The 14775-nt window shown below is 41.0% G+C and overlaps 1 protein-coding gene across 1 annotated transcript in view; it reads right to left on the reverse strand.

The window, feature by feature from the left end:
* Window positions 1-373: 373 nt before the first annotated feature.
* The window catches only part of COL3A1 (collagen type III alpha 1 chain), a 255502-nt gene continuing 241100 nt past the window's right edge, over window positions 374-14775 (reverse strand). Inside the window, exons 49-51 of the mRNA XM_077275669.1 lie at window positions 4874-5061; window positions 4053-4295; window positions 374-1453 (exon numbers count right to left, since the gene is read on the reverse strand). Of these exons, the coding sequence (XP_077131784.1) occupies window positions 1307-1453; window positions 4053-4295; window positions 4874-5061 (578 nt within the window). The 3' untranslated portion in view covers window positions 374-1306. The remainder of the gene's footprint in view (window positions 1454-4052; window positions 4296-4873; window positions 5062-14775) is intronic.

Here is a 14775-nt window from a genome sequence, read left to right on the forward strand (position 1 = left end):
CGACCCGTTTCGCTCAACCCTACTTAGGAAGTCTTTGCAGCTGTTTTTGTTAATTATTCTAATTTACTGAGATATTGACTTTTGGGTTTTCATTGGCTGTAATCCATAATCATAAACATTAACAGAAATAAACACTTGAAATAGATCACTCTGTTTGTAATGACCCTATATAATATAGGAGTTTCATTTTTTGTATTGAAGAACTGAAATAAATTAACTTTTTGATGATATTCTTATTTTGTGAGAAGCATCTGTATATACTGTGTGTATATGCAGTATATATATGTATATATATATATTTTTTTTTAACATTGGCATGAGATGCTACCATCTAGCATATAATAATAAAACAACAGCTCCAAAAAAGCATGAATGAGTTTGTACATCATTTTATTATGTGTATCTTACACAACAACCATAATGAGAAGTTTACAAAGATGATTAAAGCCTGCCAACTGTGGTGTAGTATTGCAGCAGCATACTAACATTGCTGACTAACATTGACTAATGCCACATGTCATTGACCGATTTCATTAAAGAAGTTGTCAGCAAATCATTCTAAACAGAAGACAGACATTTTTATTGTGTTGTAAAACTTTTTTTTTCCCCTGTGTTCAGTTATTGTGTTCAGTCAATACTTCACACAAAGATTCTGAATGGAAAGATGTTAGGATTTAGCACCATGATGTCAGATTTCAAACTTCTCTTATATTTTAGTGGTCTTGGCCAGCAATGACAGGAACATATAGACAGCACCGAGCAAAACTGAATTTGTTTATGAGTTCAGGACAGTAGATCTTATACAAAATAGTATTTGTGCTTAACAAAATGTTTCAGAAACCAAATAAAAACGAGTGTGTTGACTTTCAGCCCGGTCTAGCACACTGTGATGCGTTATCAAACTCTCCCCACATTCTGCCCATGATGAGGTAGATGAAACATGGAAGTTCTTATTGTATGCTATGAACTTCATCTTGGTTAGAAAGCTGGGTGAAGTTTGATGAATGCATTGATCAGTGCTTGTTTTGCTACAATTTAAAAAAAATACACAGTGTTCTTTAGTTTTTCATTTTGATATTTATAGCACCATTCAGAGGTCTTCAAAATAGGATTTTTTGTAGAAAAAAATAGAGCAAAGCATTTACTTTGTGTTATTGCAAAATATTTAGCGACTCTCCATCAAAACATCCCTGTTTTCCACAATGTGTGGAAAATAAATAACTATTTTGGTGATGCAGTTATAATAGGGACAAAAACCGGAGTGCTGATTGTTTGCTGTGGTTTAAAATTATGTAATACCCTAAATCTACAAGAAGCAAACTGGTCCCACTTCAACACCAAATTCTTGATCTGGTCCTCCAATATCCAATGGTGCAATATCTACAATTGGCAATCTCATAGTCTTGCGTGTTCTGTACTCGAAAACTGTTTTACCCCAGTCTCCTGTGTGTTTCTGTAAAGCAATAAGAAATAGAGTACACGGTTAACTAGGGTTGACATAGAAATAATGAATGCCACAAAAATATAGTAACTATTAAGTTACCAAAGTAGCTGGCCAGACTTTGTACGTACTTTGTATATTTAGCAGTTACTACATTTTGCAATACTAACTGCATACATTATTAAGTAGATCCCTTAGACCTGACAAAGTTGGTATAATTACATTGAAAGTAAATGTTATAATGGGTGTACAATTATTTTTGAAAAATCTCCTCCCTGATATTTAAATGCACTTTTTTGGTATCCAGCTTTACTGTACTTCTAGTTGAATTGAGAAAATTATTATCTTTAAAATAGGTGGGCCTATTCTGGAGAGCTCTACCTTATAATGCATCCCATTTGTATTGTGAATATAAGACATACCCACTTCCAACAATACATGGAAACACAACTTAGCTAGAAATCATGATCTGACTACAAACAAACGAAAGGGATCAAAGAGTGCCGGCAATAGTAAAACTAAATATAAAACCATATAAATGTCTTCATTATTTCATAGATAAATAGACAATTTAAAAAAAATTAATAGAATAAAAAATCAATAGAACACGACACCCGAGCAGAATGGTCTGGCCCAAATAAATTGGTAGGCTGACAAATAGACAACTAGTAGGTATCACCAATATTGTGTGTAGAAACTATAATTCAAAGTACAAATTCCTGAAATAAGGCAGGACTGGCATACAAAAATATCATAAATCACTGTAGGGGAAATGCAAATTATAATCCTTCCAAAAAGTAGAAAATATCCAACAATTCCAAAAAGGTTGCTATGCTAAGCAAAATGTAAAGACAACAAGAATGCAATGATTGGGAAATCTCTAATAGACATATTTTATCCCCAACAGAACACAGAACAGAAGGTGAAAATCAGACTTTTTCTATTTCATTTGAAAAAATTACCTCATTTAATAATTGAAGGAAGCAGCACATCTGATAAAAGTAGGGACACGGCCATGTCTACCATTGAGTAGCATTAACTTTTTACAAAAATCTGTTAATGTCAGTGAAGTTAGGAGACCATTGCTGGAGCTTTGGGTGAGAAATGTTGTCCCATTTTTGGTATGATGCAGGATTTTCGTGGTCTTCTTTGCCTGATTTTTAATTTTATTATGCACCAAATTTTTTCTATTAGTGAGATGTCTGGACAGCAGGTTTATCACATGAATTCTTCATCTGTGAAGCCATGTTGTCATGGATGCAGTATGTGGTTTAGCATTGTCTTGCTGAAATACTGTATGCAAGACTTTCTCTGAAATAGCCGTTTTCTGAATGGGAATTGTCCTAGAACCTCTATATTGCAAGGTATGTTCAGCACAGACAGTGCCTTTCAAGATATGTAAGCTGCCCATGTCATAGGCACTAACTCAACCTCATACCATCAGAGATGCAGGAACTGTGCGCTTATAACAAGCTGGATGGTCTTCTACTCTTCAGTCTGCAGGACACTGTGCCTATGGTTTCCATAAAAAAATTCTAATTTCGATTCATCTGACCACAGAACAGCCTTCCATTTGACTCCGTCCGAAATGACAAGTGGCTCACAGACATCTATACCTTAAAATATAACCTTTAATTTTTATCCAAAAAATTACCCAGATCTCAAAAAACAATAAAAAACACCTGGCCAGGCCAAACAATTGGTACTAAATTGATATGTATTCTACCTCACCCTATAAAGCCCTAGTAAACCACTTCCTACCAATGAAGGTTGGCACCCTAGCTTGGTCACAATATGGTGCCCCCGCTCAACAATGGCTCTCCCTGGTAAACCCTGTTGGCCCCTAGCTAGTCAGAGAAAAATACCAAATAAGCCCACAACTACACACGGAGGACCGTGAAAATCAGGACAACCTACAAAAATAGTCCTCCAGAAAGATGATCATATAAAAGTAATTTTTCTTGAGCCATATTAAAACATAATTAAAAAAGGGATGACATTTGTACAAAAAGGACAAGCAAAAATTGGGCGGAAATATGCAACAGGTCCAACAATAATCATATTTAATGATAGGCCATCATAAATAAATAGCACAATGCTAGAAAGTGAATCAAGTGATAAAGTGCATATGCATTTGGACCAAGCAAAACTAGGAGCTGGGTGCAAATAGTTCAGTAATGAAATGCAGTATATAATAAACACAGTTGCTTAGGAGTCTTATATGGAGATATTCCTCTGCACATCATAATCATATATGGAAGATTTAGGCTGTCTGTGGCAGTCTGGATCATGGGTAATTATGTGTTTTTCATCAGCCTAAATTGATGAGGCTGATGAGCTTCAAGAGGTAGTCACCGGAAATGGTTTCTCTGGGAATCAAAATATTTTCTGAGATTTCTAATATAATAAGACTGAGAATAACTGTTCCAGATAAGCTTGTATTAATTATAATTGAGAAGGAAGGGAGATGATAAATATTTTCAAAGTAAAACAAACTTGTTATGCCAAGCTTACCTATTGTTAGCAAATATAAAACAACATAGTAGTAATAAAGGCAAGAAGATGAGACACAAAGAGCAGGAGGAACACAAGGAGGTGATAAAATACTTACAGTGCAACCATCTTCCAAAACAGTGTATGTGAATTTGCTGTTTCCTTCTGCCTTTAGTTCACTTTCAGTCGAGCTCATAAATTTCACAGCTTTCTTAACATTTCCGTTCTGTCCATCCATGTATGCAACACTGTTCTTGCAGTGGTAAGTGATATTTTGAGAGCCTCGGCTGGAAAGAATTCTTAGGAATGCCATTTGCACATCAGAAACATCTTCTGGGAGCTCTGGATCACCATAGCTGAACTGCAAAGTGCAAGTAGGAAATAATATTACTACATTAGAAAAAATAAAAAAAAACAATGATAAATATTTATTAGGCTATGTTCACATTTGCGTTGTTGGGCGCAGCGTCGGCGACGCATACCGACACATGCGTCATGCGCCCTATCTTTAACATGGGGGGCACATGGACATGCCCCGGTATGCGTTGTACTGCGTTTTACGACGCATGCGTCATATAGACGCACCAGACAGGGCGCAGGGGATGCTACTTGTAGCGTTTTCCCTGCGCCGAAAGTCCTGATCTGTAGGATCTTATGACAACGCATTCGTCGCAAAACGCTGCGTTGTGTACATGCGTTGTTGGTTGCGTCGCGTCTCCGACGCTGCGCCCAACAACGCAAATGTGAACGTAGCCTTAGTCAGATTTTAAAAGAGTGTATGCAAGATTTGTGGGCAGCATTATGTTCTGTCTTCGCTAGATCAAGAAAGCCCAGTGAAATGAAATCTGTATCCAATATTACAATATTAAACAATGTACATTTTAACATGCTCATTATTATTGGTGTATGGCCAAAACAACATCTTTCTTTTAGTCCTACCTGGAAACCTCCACTCATAGACTCGCCAAACCAGACATGTTTCTTAACCCCTTCTGTGCGGCTGTACCAGTTCTTTTGTGGGATATTTCTAGGATTGGCATTAATGCATGTTTCACCAGATTCCATATTGCAGAACACTTTAATGGCATCCATTTTACAACCTTGGTTGGGGTCAATCCAGTATTCTCCTGTGAATGAAAAAAACCCATGTCTATACACAATTCAAGGCTTTGTTGACACTAGAACAAGAAGGACATCAGTATACAGCGATATTTTTCTATTAAACTGACGTTACACCTAAAGGAACCTTCATGCATTTTTTCTTTTCCTGCATGAATGTATATTTTCTGTTCTTATCATGGAATGGAAAAACAACAGCAAGCAGCCTAATAAGTGACACATCAATGGAATCAGGGTCCCTGTAACATGCTGCTCTCAGATTTTATATATATGCACAGTGGGTACAGAAAGTATCCATACCCCTTTAAATTTTTCACTCTTTGTTTCATAGCAGCCATTTGGTAAATTAAAAAATTTTAATTTTTTCCCATTAATGTCAACTCTGCACCCCATCTTGACTGACAAAAAACAGAAATGTAGACATTTTTGCAAATTTAGTAAAAAAGAAAAAATGAAATATTACATGGTCCTAAGTATTCAGACCCTTTGCTCAGACACTCATATTTAAGTCATATGCTGTCCATTTCCTTATGATCATCCTTGAGATGGTTCTACTCCTTCATTGGAGTCCAGCTTTGTTTAATTAAACCGATAAGACTTGATTTGGAAAGGCACACACCTATATGTATAAGATCTCACAGCTCACAGTGCATGTCAGACCAAATGAGAAACATGAGGTCAAAGGAACTGGCCAAGGAGCTCAGAGACAGAATTGTGGCAAGGCATAGATATGACCTAGGTTACAACAGAATCTCTGCAGTACTCAAGGTTCATAAGAACACAGTGGCCTCCATAATCCTTAAATGCAAGAAGTTTGGGACCACCAGAAGTCTTCCTAGACCTGGCTGTCCAGCCTAACTGAGCAATCATGGAAGAAGATCCTTTGTGAGAGAGGGAAAGAAGAACCCCAAGATAACTGTAGATGAGCTCCACAGATGCAGTAGGGAGATGGAAGAAAGTTCCACAAAGTCAACTATCACTGCAGCCCTCCACCAGTCAGGCATTTATGGCAGAGTGGCCCGACAGAAGCCATTCCTCAGTGCAAGACATATGAAAGCCGACGTAGAGTTTGCTAAAAAAACACATGAAGGACTCCCAGAGTATGAGAATTGAAATTCTCTGGTCTGATGAAAATAGACCTTTTTGGTGATATTTCTAAGCGGTATGTGTGGAGAAAACCAGGCACTGCTCATCACCTGCCCAATATAATCCCTGCAGTGAAACATGGTGGTGGCAGCATCATGCTATAGAGGTGTTTTTCAGCTGCAGGGACAGGACAACTGGTTGTCATTGAAGGAAACATGAATGCACCAAGTACAGAGATATCCTGGATGAAAACCTCTTTCAGTGTGCTCTGGACCGCAGACTTGGCCGAAGGTTCACCTTCCAACAAGGCAATGACCCTAAGCACACAGCTAAAATAACAAAGGAGTGGCTTAAGAACAACTCTGTTAGCATTCTTGACTGGCCCAGCCAGAGCCCAGACCTAAACCCAATTGAGCATTTCCGGAGAGACCTGAAAATGGCTATCCACTAACGCTCACCATCCAACCTGACGGAACTGGCGAGGATCTGCAAGTAAGAATGGCAGAGGATCCCCAATTCCAGGTGTGAAAACTTATTGCATCATTCCCAAGAAGACTCATGGCTGTACTAGCTCAAAAGAGTGCTTCTACTCAATACTGAGCAAAGAGTCAGAATACCTATCACCATGTGATATTTCAGTTTTAACTTTTTTAATACATTTGCAAAAACTTCTACATTTCAGTTTTTTTCACTGAAGATGGGGTGCAGAGTGTATATTAATGATATTAATGAGAAAAAATGAACTTTTTTGAATTTACCAAATGGCTGCTATGAAACAAAGAGTGAAAAATTGAATGGGGTCTGAATACTTTCCGTACCCACTGTATGTATATATATATATGTTAGGTGTCAAGTTCATATATGTTAGGTGTCGAGTTCCCACCACCGCACAGGAGGAATCTCAAACCATGTCTACTGCAGTCTCCCATTCTCCTCCAGCCACAGTGGAACCTGCTCAGCAGAGATGGAGATCCCAGCATCTGGTTCAAGCTGATACTGTGCACTCGGTTACTGCTACCTTTCCAGGCTCTGCCTTTGTAGCCTGCACTGATCAGCAGCGAGCAGGCATTTCAGGGACTAAGTCCAGCTTTTCCCATATTGAGCATGCCCACAGGACGATCTCCCATTGGAGGTCGGGGGTCACATGCTCAGGTCCTGTTGCGGCTCCTATTGGACCATCTGGAAGGTCCTGGAGCGCTACCTCTGTAAAAGGATCCCATGGCCGCTCGGCCATGCGCTAGTATAAACTTGATAACGTGTGTGTGTAGATGAATGCCTGTCGATGGATGAAAGCTCCTTAATGATTCCCATTCCTAGTGTTGATGACTGCTCGCGAATGGTGGAATCTACCTTGCGCCCGACAGTGCTACCTGCACACTTAGCACACGATTCTGCGTCTATTCGCAGTGCCCGCCTGTACGGCACCATGCGCAATCTGCGCTTTCCTGACAGCCGGTCAGTGTAGGGTGGGAATTCCCGCTTGGACTCAGCATCTGACTCAGGGTGTCCTCAGATGCGGGCTCAAAAGCCACCGAGGGTCAGAGCGAGTCCAATCACCAGTTTAGTGGGGATGATTCATAGGGATCCCACTAGTGTCTTTCAGCTGTACCCTGTGACTGTTAACAGGGTGCAGCATATTTATGCCGACTCTGTGAAGCAACAGAGTTCGCTTCCATTCACACTGGGTGAGGTCTAACCCATGTGTGAGCAAGTGTCCATCCTCCATTACTCAGCAGCAAGTGTCATCTCTGCACGGTGGATCCCGGACTGCGAATGCACCTCATATTCTCTAATATCATTATTTGGTGCGTTCCGCCAGTCCTAACATATATATATCTATATATATAAGAGGCATCGTGATTACTCCCTAATCCCGCCCCCTGCACAGTAGCTCCGCCCCACCACATCACCACACACAATCCCGCCCCCAACACATCATCACACACAATGCCATCCTCCCACATTACCACACACAATCACGGCCCCCACATTACCACACACAATCACCACATCACCACATGTGTGTTGGAAGTCCTGAAGAGCACATGGCAGGGCTCTGGACCTAGCACATGCCAGTGTGTGGGACGGATGGAGATCCGTGTTGTACTGACCGGGGTCAGAGTGGGAAACGTCTGAAAGATACCTCTGTGGAGGAGAGGTATCTGAGAAACCTGTGCGGCACCAACAGGTAACAGAAAGGGATCCGTGTTATGCTAACCGGGGTTAGAAGAGAGAGACATTGTGTATGGGGCATCTCTGAGGCCAAGAGGTGTCCAGGAACCTGTGAAGGTCACCAGCAGGTAACGGATGAGGTCCGTGTCGTATGCTGACCGGGGTCAGAGACGAACTGTGGTGAAGTTGAATACATCCAGATGGTGTTCAAACCGATACTAAGTTCCTGTGGATGTGGTTTATGTTGTGAGAAATAAACCTAAAAGACTCTGTTTTGATAGAAAACCGTGCTCGAGTGCGTTAATCCCATGCCAAGCGAGTGTCCCCCAAGACACGTAGTAGGCGCTATGCTGCAATATATATATATATATATATATATATATATATATATATATATATATATATATATATATATACAGTCATGGCCTAAAGTGTTGGCATCCATTGAATTGTTCCAGAAAATTAAGTATTTCCCCCAGAAAATTATTACAATTACACGTTTTGCTATATACATATATACAAGACAAATTGAACAACATTTAACAAAAAAACCCACAAATGGTTTGGACATAAATGTTGGCACCCTCAACTTAATATTTGGCTACATACCCTTTGGAATAAATAAATGCAATCAATCGCTTCCAATAACAATCAACAAGCTTCTTATAACTCTCAACTGGAGTTTTGGACCACTCTTCTTTTGCAAACTACGGTACTTCAGGTCTGTCATATTTGAAGGGTGCCTTATCCCAACAGCAATTTTAAGATCTCTGCACAGGTGTTCAATAGGATTTAGATCCGTAGTCTGCAGTGCTTTGTTTCCATTTCTGCATCCTTCTTGAAGTATGTTTTGGGTCATTGTCCTGCTTGTAGACCCATGAACTAGTTCAAAAGCTAGCTTTCTGACACTGGGCACTAGACTGCGACCCAAAATCTTTTGGCACTCTTCTGATTTCATGATGTCTTACACACAGCCATAGCTTTCGATGCCAGATGCAGCAAAAAAAAAACCCAAAACATCTTTGAACCTCCATTGACTGTTGTTACTGAGTTCTTTTGTTTGTAGTCCTCATTCCTTTTTTTTTGGTAAACACGAATGAGGTGCTTTAGCAAAAAGCTTTATCTTGGTCTCATCTGTCCACAAGATGCTTTCTCAAAAGGATTTTGGCTTACTCACGTACATTTGGCAAACTGCAGTCTAGCTTTTTTATGTCTGTGTCAACAGTGGGGTCATCCTGGGTTTCCTGCCATAGCGTTCCATTTCATTCAAATGTTCACGGATAGTTTGCCCTGACACTGATGCACGCTCAGCCTGCAGGACAGCATAAATTTCTCTAGAACTTGATTCGGGCTGCTTATCTTATCCTGCACTCCAACCTTTCATAAATTTTTCTCTGCTGTCCACATCCAGGGAGAATAGTTACAGTGCCATGGATTGTAAACTTTTTGATTATGTTGCGCACCATAGACAAAGGAACATCAAGATCTCTGGAGATTGTTGATATTTTTCAAAAATGTTGGTTCTCAAATCATCAGACAATTCTCTTCTCCTTTTTCTGTTCTTTGTGCTTAGTGTGACACACACACACAATGTAAAGATTGAGTCAACTTCACCCCTTTTCATCTGGTTTCAGGTGTGATTTTATTATTGCTCACACCTGTTTCTTGCCACAGGTGAGTTTCAACAAGCATCACATGCTTGAAACAAAGTTGTATAGCCATAATTTTGGACCATTTTGGGTTTTTTTGTGTGAAATGATGTCCAATTTGCCATTTTTACTGAATTTTTGTGTTGCTCCAATACACACAAAGGAAATAACATGTGTATAACAAGACACATGCAATTGCAATAATTTTCTGGGAGACATACTCTACTTTCTGGAACAAATTCAATTTCAGCCATGACTAAATAAATAAATTTAAAAAGAAAATATATATATATATATATATATATATATATATATATATATATATACAGTATACTATATATATATATATATATATATATTTATATTGTGTTCCAAATTATGATGCAAATGGAATTTAAGTGTCAGAAATATTTAATTGTTTTGTTTTTCAAATAAACTTGTGGATGGTATTGTGTCTCAGGGCTCAATGGATCACTGCAATCAATCTTAAACACGTGATAATTAGTTTTCTAGGTGATTCTTTTTAAAGGAAAACTACTTAAAAATGATGTTGCACATTATTAAGCAGGCCACAGGTTTCAAGCAATATGGGAAATAAAAAGGATCTCTCTGCTGCTGGAAAGCGTTAAATAGTGCAATGCCTTGGACAAGGTATCAAAACATTAGATATTTCACAAAAACTTAAGAGTGATCATCATACTGTGAAGACATTTGTGACTGAAACAGAGCACAGAGTACATGCAGATAAAGGCATAATGAGGAAGGTTTCTGCCAGACAAATTCATTGGATTAAGAGAGCAGCTGTCAAAATACCATTACAAAGCAGCAAATAGTTATTTGAAGCTGCTGATGCCTCTGGAGTCCCTCGAACTTCAAGGTGTAGGATCCTTCAGAGGCTTGCTGTGATGCATAAACCTACTATTCAGCCACCCCTAAACAGCGTTCACAAGCAGAATCGGTTGTAGTGGGCCCAGACATACATGAAGACTTATTTTCAGTCTTGTTTACTGATGAGTGTCGAGCAACCATGGATGGTCCTGATGGATAGAGCAATGGATGGTTGGTGGATGGCCACCATGTCCCAACAAGGCGGCGACGTCAGCAAGGAGGTGGAGGAGTCATGTTTTGGGCCGGAATCATGGATAAACAGCTGGTAGAGCCCTTTAAGGTTCCTGAAGGTGTGAAAATGACCTCTGCAAAGTATATAGAGTTTCTGACTGACAACTTTCTTCCGTGGTACAAAAAGCAGAAACGTGCCTTTAGGAGCCAAGTCATCTTCATGTATGGCAATGTACCATCTCATGCTGCAACGAATACCTCTGAGTCATTGGCTGCTTGGGCATAAAAGGAGACAAACTCATGGTGAGGCCACCATCTTCCCCTGACCTCAACCCTATAGAGAACCTTTGGAGTATCATCAAGCAAAAGATCTATGAGGGTGGGAGGCAGTTCACATAAAAAAAGCAGCTCTGGGAGGCTATTCTGACTTCATGTAAAGAAATAGAAGCAGAAACTCTCAGTAAACTCACAAGTTCAATGGATGCAAGAATTGTGAAGGTGATATCAAAGAATGGTTCCTATGTTAACATGTAACTTGGCCTGTTAAGATGTTTTGGAGTTAAATACTGTATCTACTCGAGTATAAGCTGACCCGAGTATAAGCTGACCCCCCTAATTTTGCCACAAAAAACTGGGAAAACTTATTGACTCGAGTATAAGCCTAGTGTCATGCAGCTGCAGTGCAGTACAGCGCAACCTCCACCAGGGGGAGCTTGGTAGAGAAGCGAGACTGCACACACAGAGCAGCTGAACAGATGCCACCTAGTGGCAAGAGAGAGGTCAGGATAGCCAAGTCAAAACACAAGATAGCACTACAGTACAAAATGATTTAGACAGAATGGATGGTCAGGACATAGCAAGGGATCAGTAAACCAGGACGGGCAAAAATACGGTACAATAGGGACAAACTGAAACGGAGTCAAAACGCCAAGCCAGGAGGTCAGAACCAGGGAGTCAAGCAGATCTACAGACAAACAAAGAGACACTGGGAAAGGGCAGGCAGGGGGAGATAACAGACACAGGGCAAGTCAGGGTTCACAGCAGGAGAAGACAAGAGCTTCCAGAGTCAGGTACACACGCCAAAGACAGAGCTATAGCTGACACCACCCTCAGGATACCTGGGAGCTAAATAGCAAACCCGAGCCCAGAATGAGGCAGAGCAAAGTTAACCCTAGACATGATCCACCCAGAGAAAGATCAGACAGGACTAATCTCCGGAATGGATCATGACACCTAGGGTGGGAAATGCAGCAGCTACCGGTAAATGACAAAAATAAAAATAGATACCAATAAAAGTAAAATTAATTGAGACATCAGTAGGTTAAGTGTTTTTGAATATCCATATTGAATCAGCAGCCCCATATAATGCTCCATACAGTTCATGATGGGCCCCATAAGATGCTCCATATTAAAATATAACCCATATAATGCTGCACAAAGGTTAATAATGGCTCCATAAAATGTTCCATAGAAACATTTGCCCCATACAATGCTGCATAAAGGTTGATGGCCCCATAAGATGCTCCACACATTATGGCCCCATAAGATGCTCCACACATTATGGCCCCATGAGATGCTCCATACATTATGGCCCCATGAGATGCCCCACACATTATGGCCCCATAAGATGCTCCACACATTATGGCCCCATGAGATGCTCCATACATTATGGCCCCTGTTATGATCCGGTGACCCTGGAGCCGCATGAGACTATCTCTGGAGTAGGTGGTACCTGTACTGACCGCAATCCTAATACTGACACCGCAACTAGAAGTAGCCGTGGGATGTACCTAACATGGCCTAGACACCTCGACACAGCCGGAGGACTAAATACCCCTAAAGATGGAAATGGGAAATCCTATCTTGCCTCAGAGCAGAGCCCCAAAGGATAGGCAGCCCCCCACAAATATTGACTGTGAGTTTAAGAGGAAATACGTACACACAGGCAGAAAAGACAGAGTTTAGCAAAAGAGGCACTTCTAGCTAAAATAGAAAAGGATAGGACAGAGTACTAAGCGGTCAGTATTAAAACTCTAGAAAAATCCACAGCAGAATATACTATCTACTACATCTAACTAAAGACATAGGATGTATATCTGCATCTCCAAAGAATCCAGCATGACAGAAAAATCCAAAGTCTAAGCTGGACAAAAACACAATAGATTGCACTGCACATAAAAGCACACTGCATGCGTGCTACAGAGAGCAAAAACCAAACACTTATCTTAGCTGAAATGACAGCAGGGCAAGTGGAGCCAGACAGAGATGCAATCCCTCCAAGATACAATGGACAACTGGCAGGGATTGATGGATCCTACAAACCTAAATACCTAATAGAGCTGCAATAAGCAGAAACACCTGCCCTGACTTACAATCCAGAGACCACTGCACTACCACTAACAACCACCGGAGGGAGCCCAAGAGCAGAATTCACAGCAGTACCCCCCCCTTGAAGAGGGGTCACCGAACCCTCACCAGAGCCCCCAGGCCGATCAGGACGAGCCAGATGAAAGGCCCGAACCAAATCAGCAGCATGGACATCAGAGGCAAAAACCTAAGAATTATCCTCCTGGCCGTAACCCTTCCATTTGACAAGGTACTGAAGCGTCCGTCTCGAAAAACGAGAATCCAAAATCTTCTCAACCACGTACTCCAACTCCCCATCAACCAACACAGGAGCCAGAGGATCAACAGAGGGAAGAACGGGCGTCACATATTTCCGCAATAAAGATCTATGGAAAACATTATGGATGGCAAAAGATGCCGGAAGGGCCAAACGAAACGACACAGGATTGATAATCTCAGAAATCCTATAAGGACCAATAAACCGAGGCTTAAACTTAGGGGAAGAAACCTTCATAGGAACATGACGGGAAGACAACCAGACCAAGTCCCCAACCCGAAGCCGGGAACCAACACACCGACGACGATTAGCAAAACATTGCGCCTCCTGAGACAACACCAAATTGTCCACCACATGAGCCCAAATTTGCTGCAACCTGTCAACCACAGAATCCACACCAGGACAATCAGAAGGCTCAACCTGCCCTGAAGAAAAACGAGGATGAAAACCAAAATTACAAAAGAAGGGCAAAACCAAGGTAGCCGAACTAGCCCGTTTATTAAGGGCAAACTCGGCCAATGACAAGAAAGCCACCCAATCATCCTGATCAGCAGACACGAAGCATCTCAAATAAGTTTCCAAAGTCTGATTAGTTCGCTCGGTTTGGCCATTTGTCCGAGGATGAAATGCGGAAGAAAAAGACAAATCAATGCCCAGCCTAGCACAAAAGGCTCGCCAAAACCTAGAAACAAACTGGGAACCTCTGTCGGACACAATATTCTCCGGAATACCATGCAAACGAACCACATGCTGAAAAAACAATGGAACCAAATCAGAAGAGGAAGGCAACTTAGGCAAAGGCACCAAATGAACCATCTTAGAAAACCGGTCACAAACCACCCAGATAACCGACATCCTCTGGGAAACCGGAAGGTCTGAAATAAAATCCATAGAAATATGCGTCCAAGGCCTCTCAGGGACCGGCAAAGGCAAAAGCAACCCACTAGCACGGGAACAACAAGGCTTAGCCCGCGCACAAGTCCCACAGGACTGCACAAAAGAACGCACATCCCTCGACAAAGAAGGCCACCAAAAAGACCTACCAACCAAATCCCTGGTACCAAAAATACCAGGATGACCAGCCAACACAGAACAATGAACCTCCGAAATCACTCTACTAGTCCATTTATCAG

The sequence above is a fragment of the Ranitomeya variabilis genome, chromosome 7, assembly GCF_051348905.1.
Source record: "Ranitomeya variabilis isolate aRanVar5 chromosome 7, aRanVar5.hap1, whole genome shotgun sequence".
Lineage (NCBI taxonomy): Eukaryota > Metazoa > Chordata > Amphibia > Anura > Dendrobatidae > Ranitomeya > Ranitomeya variabilis.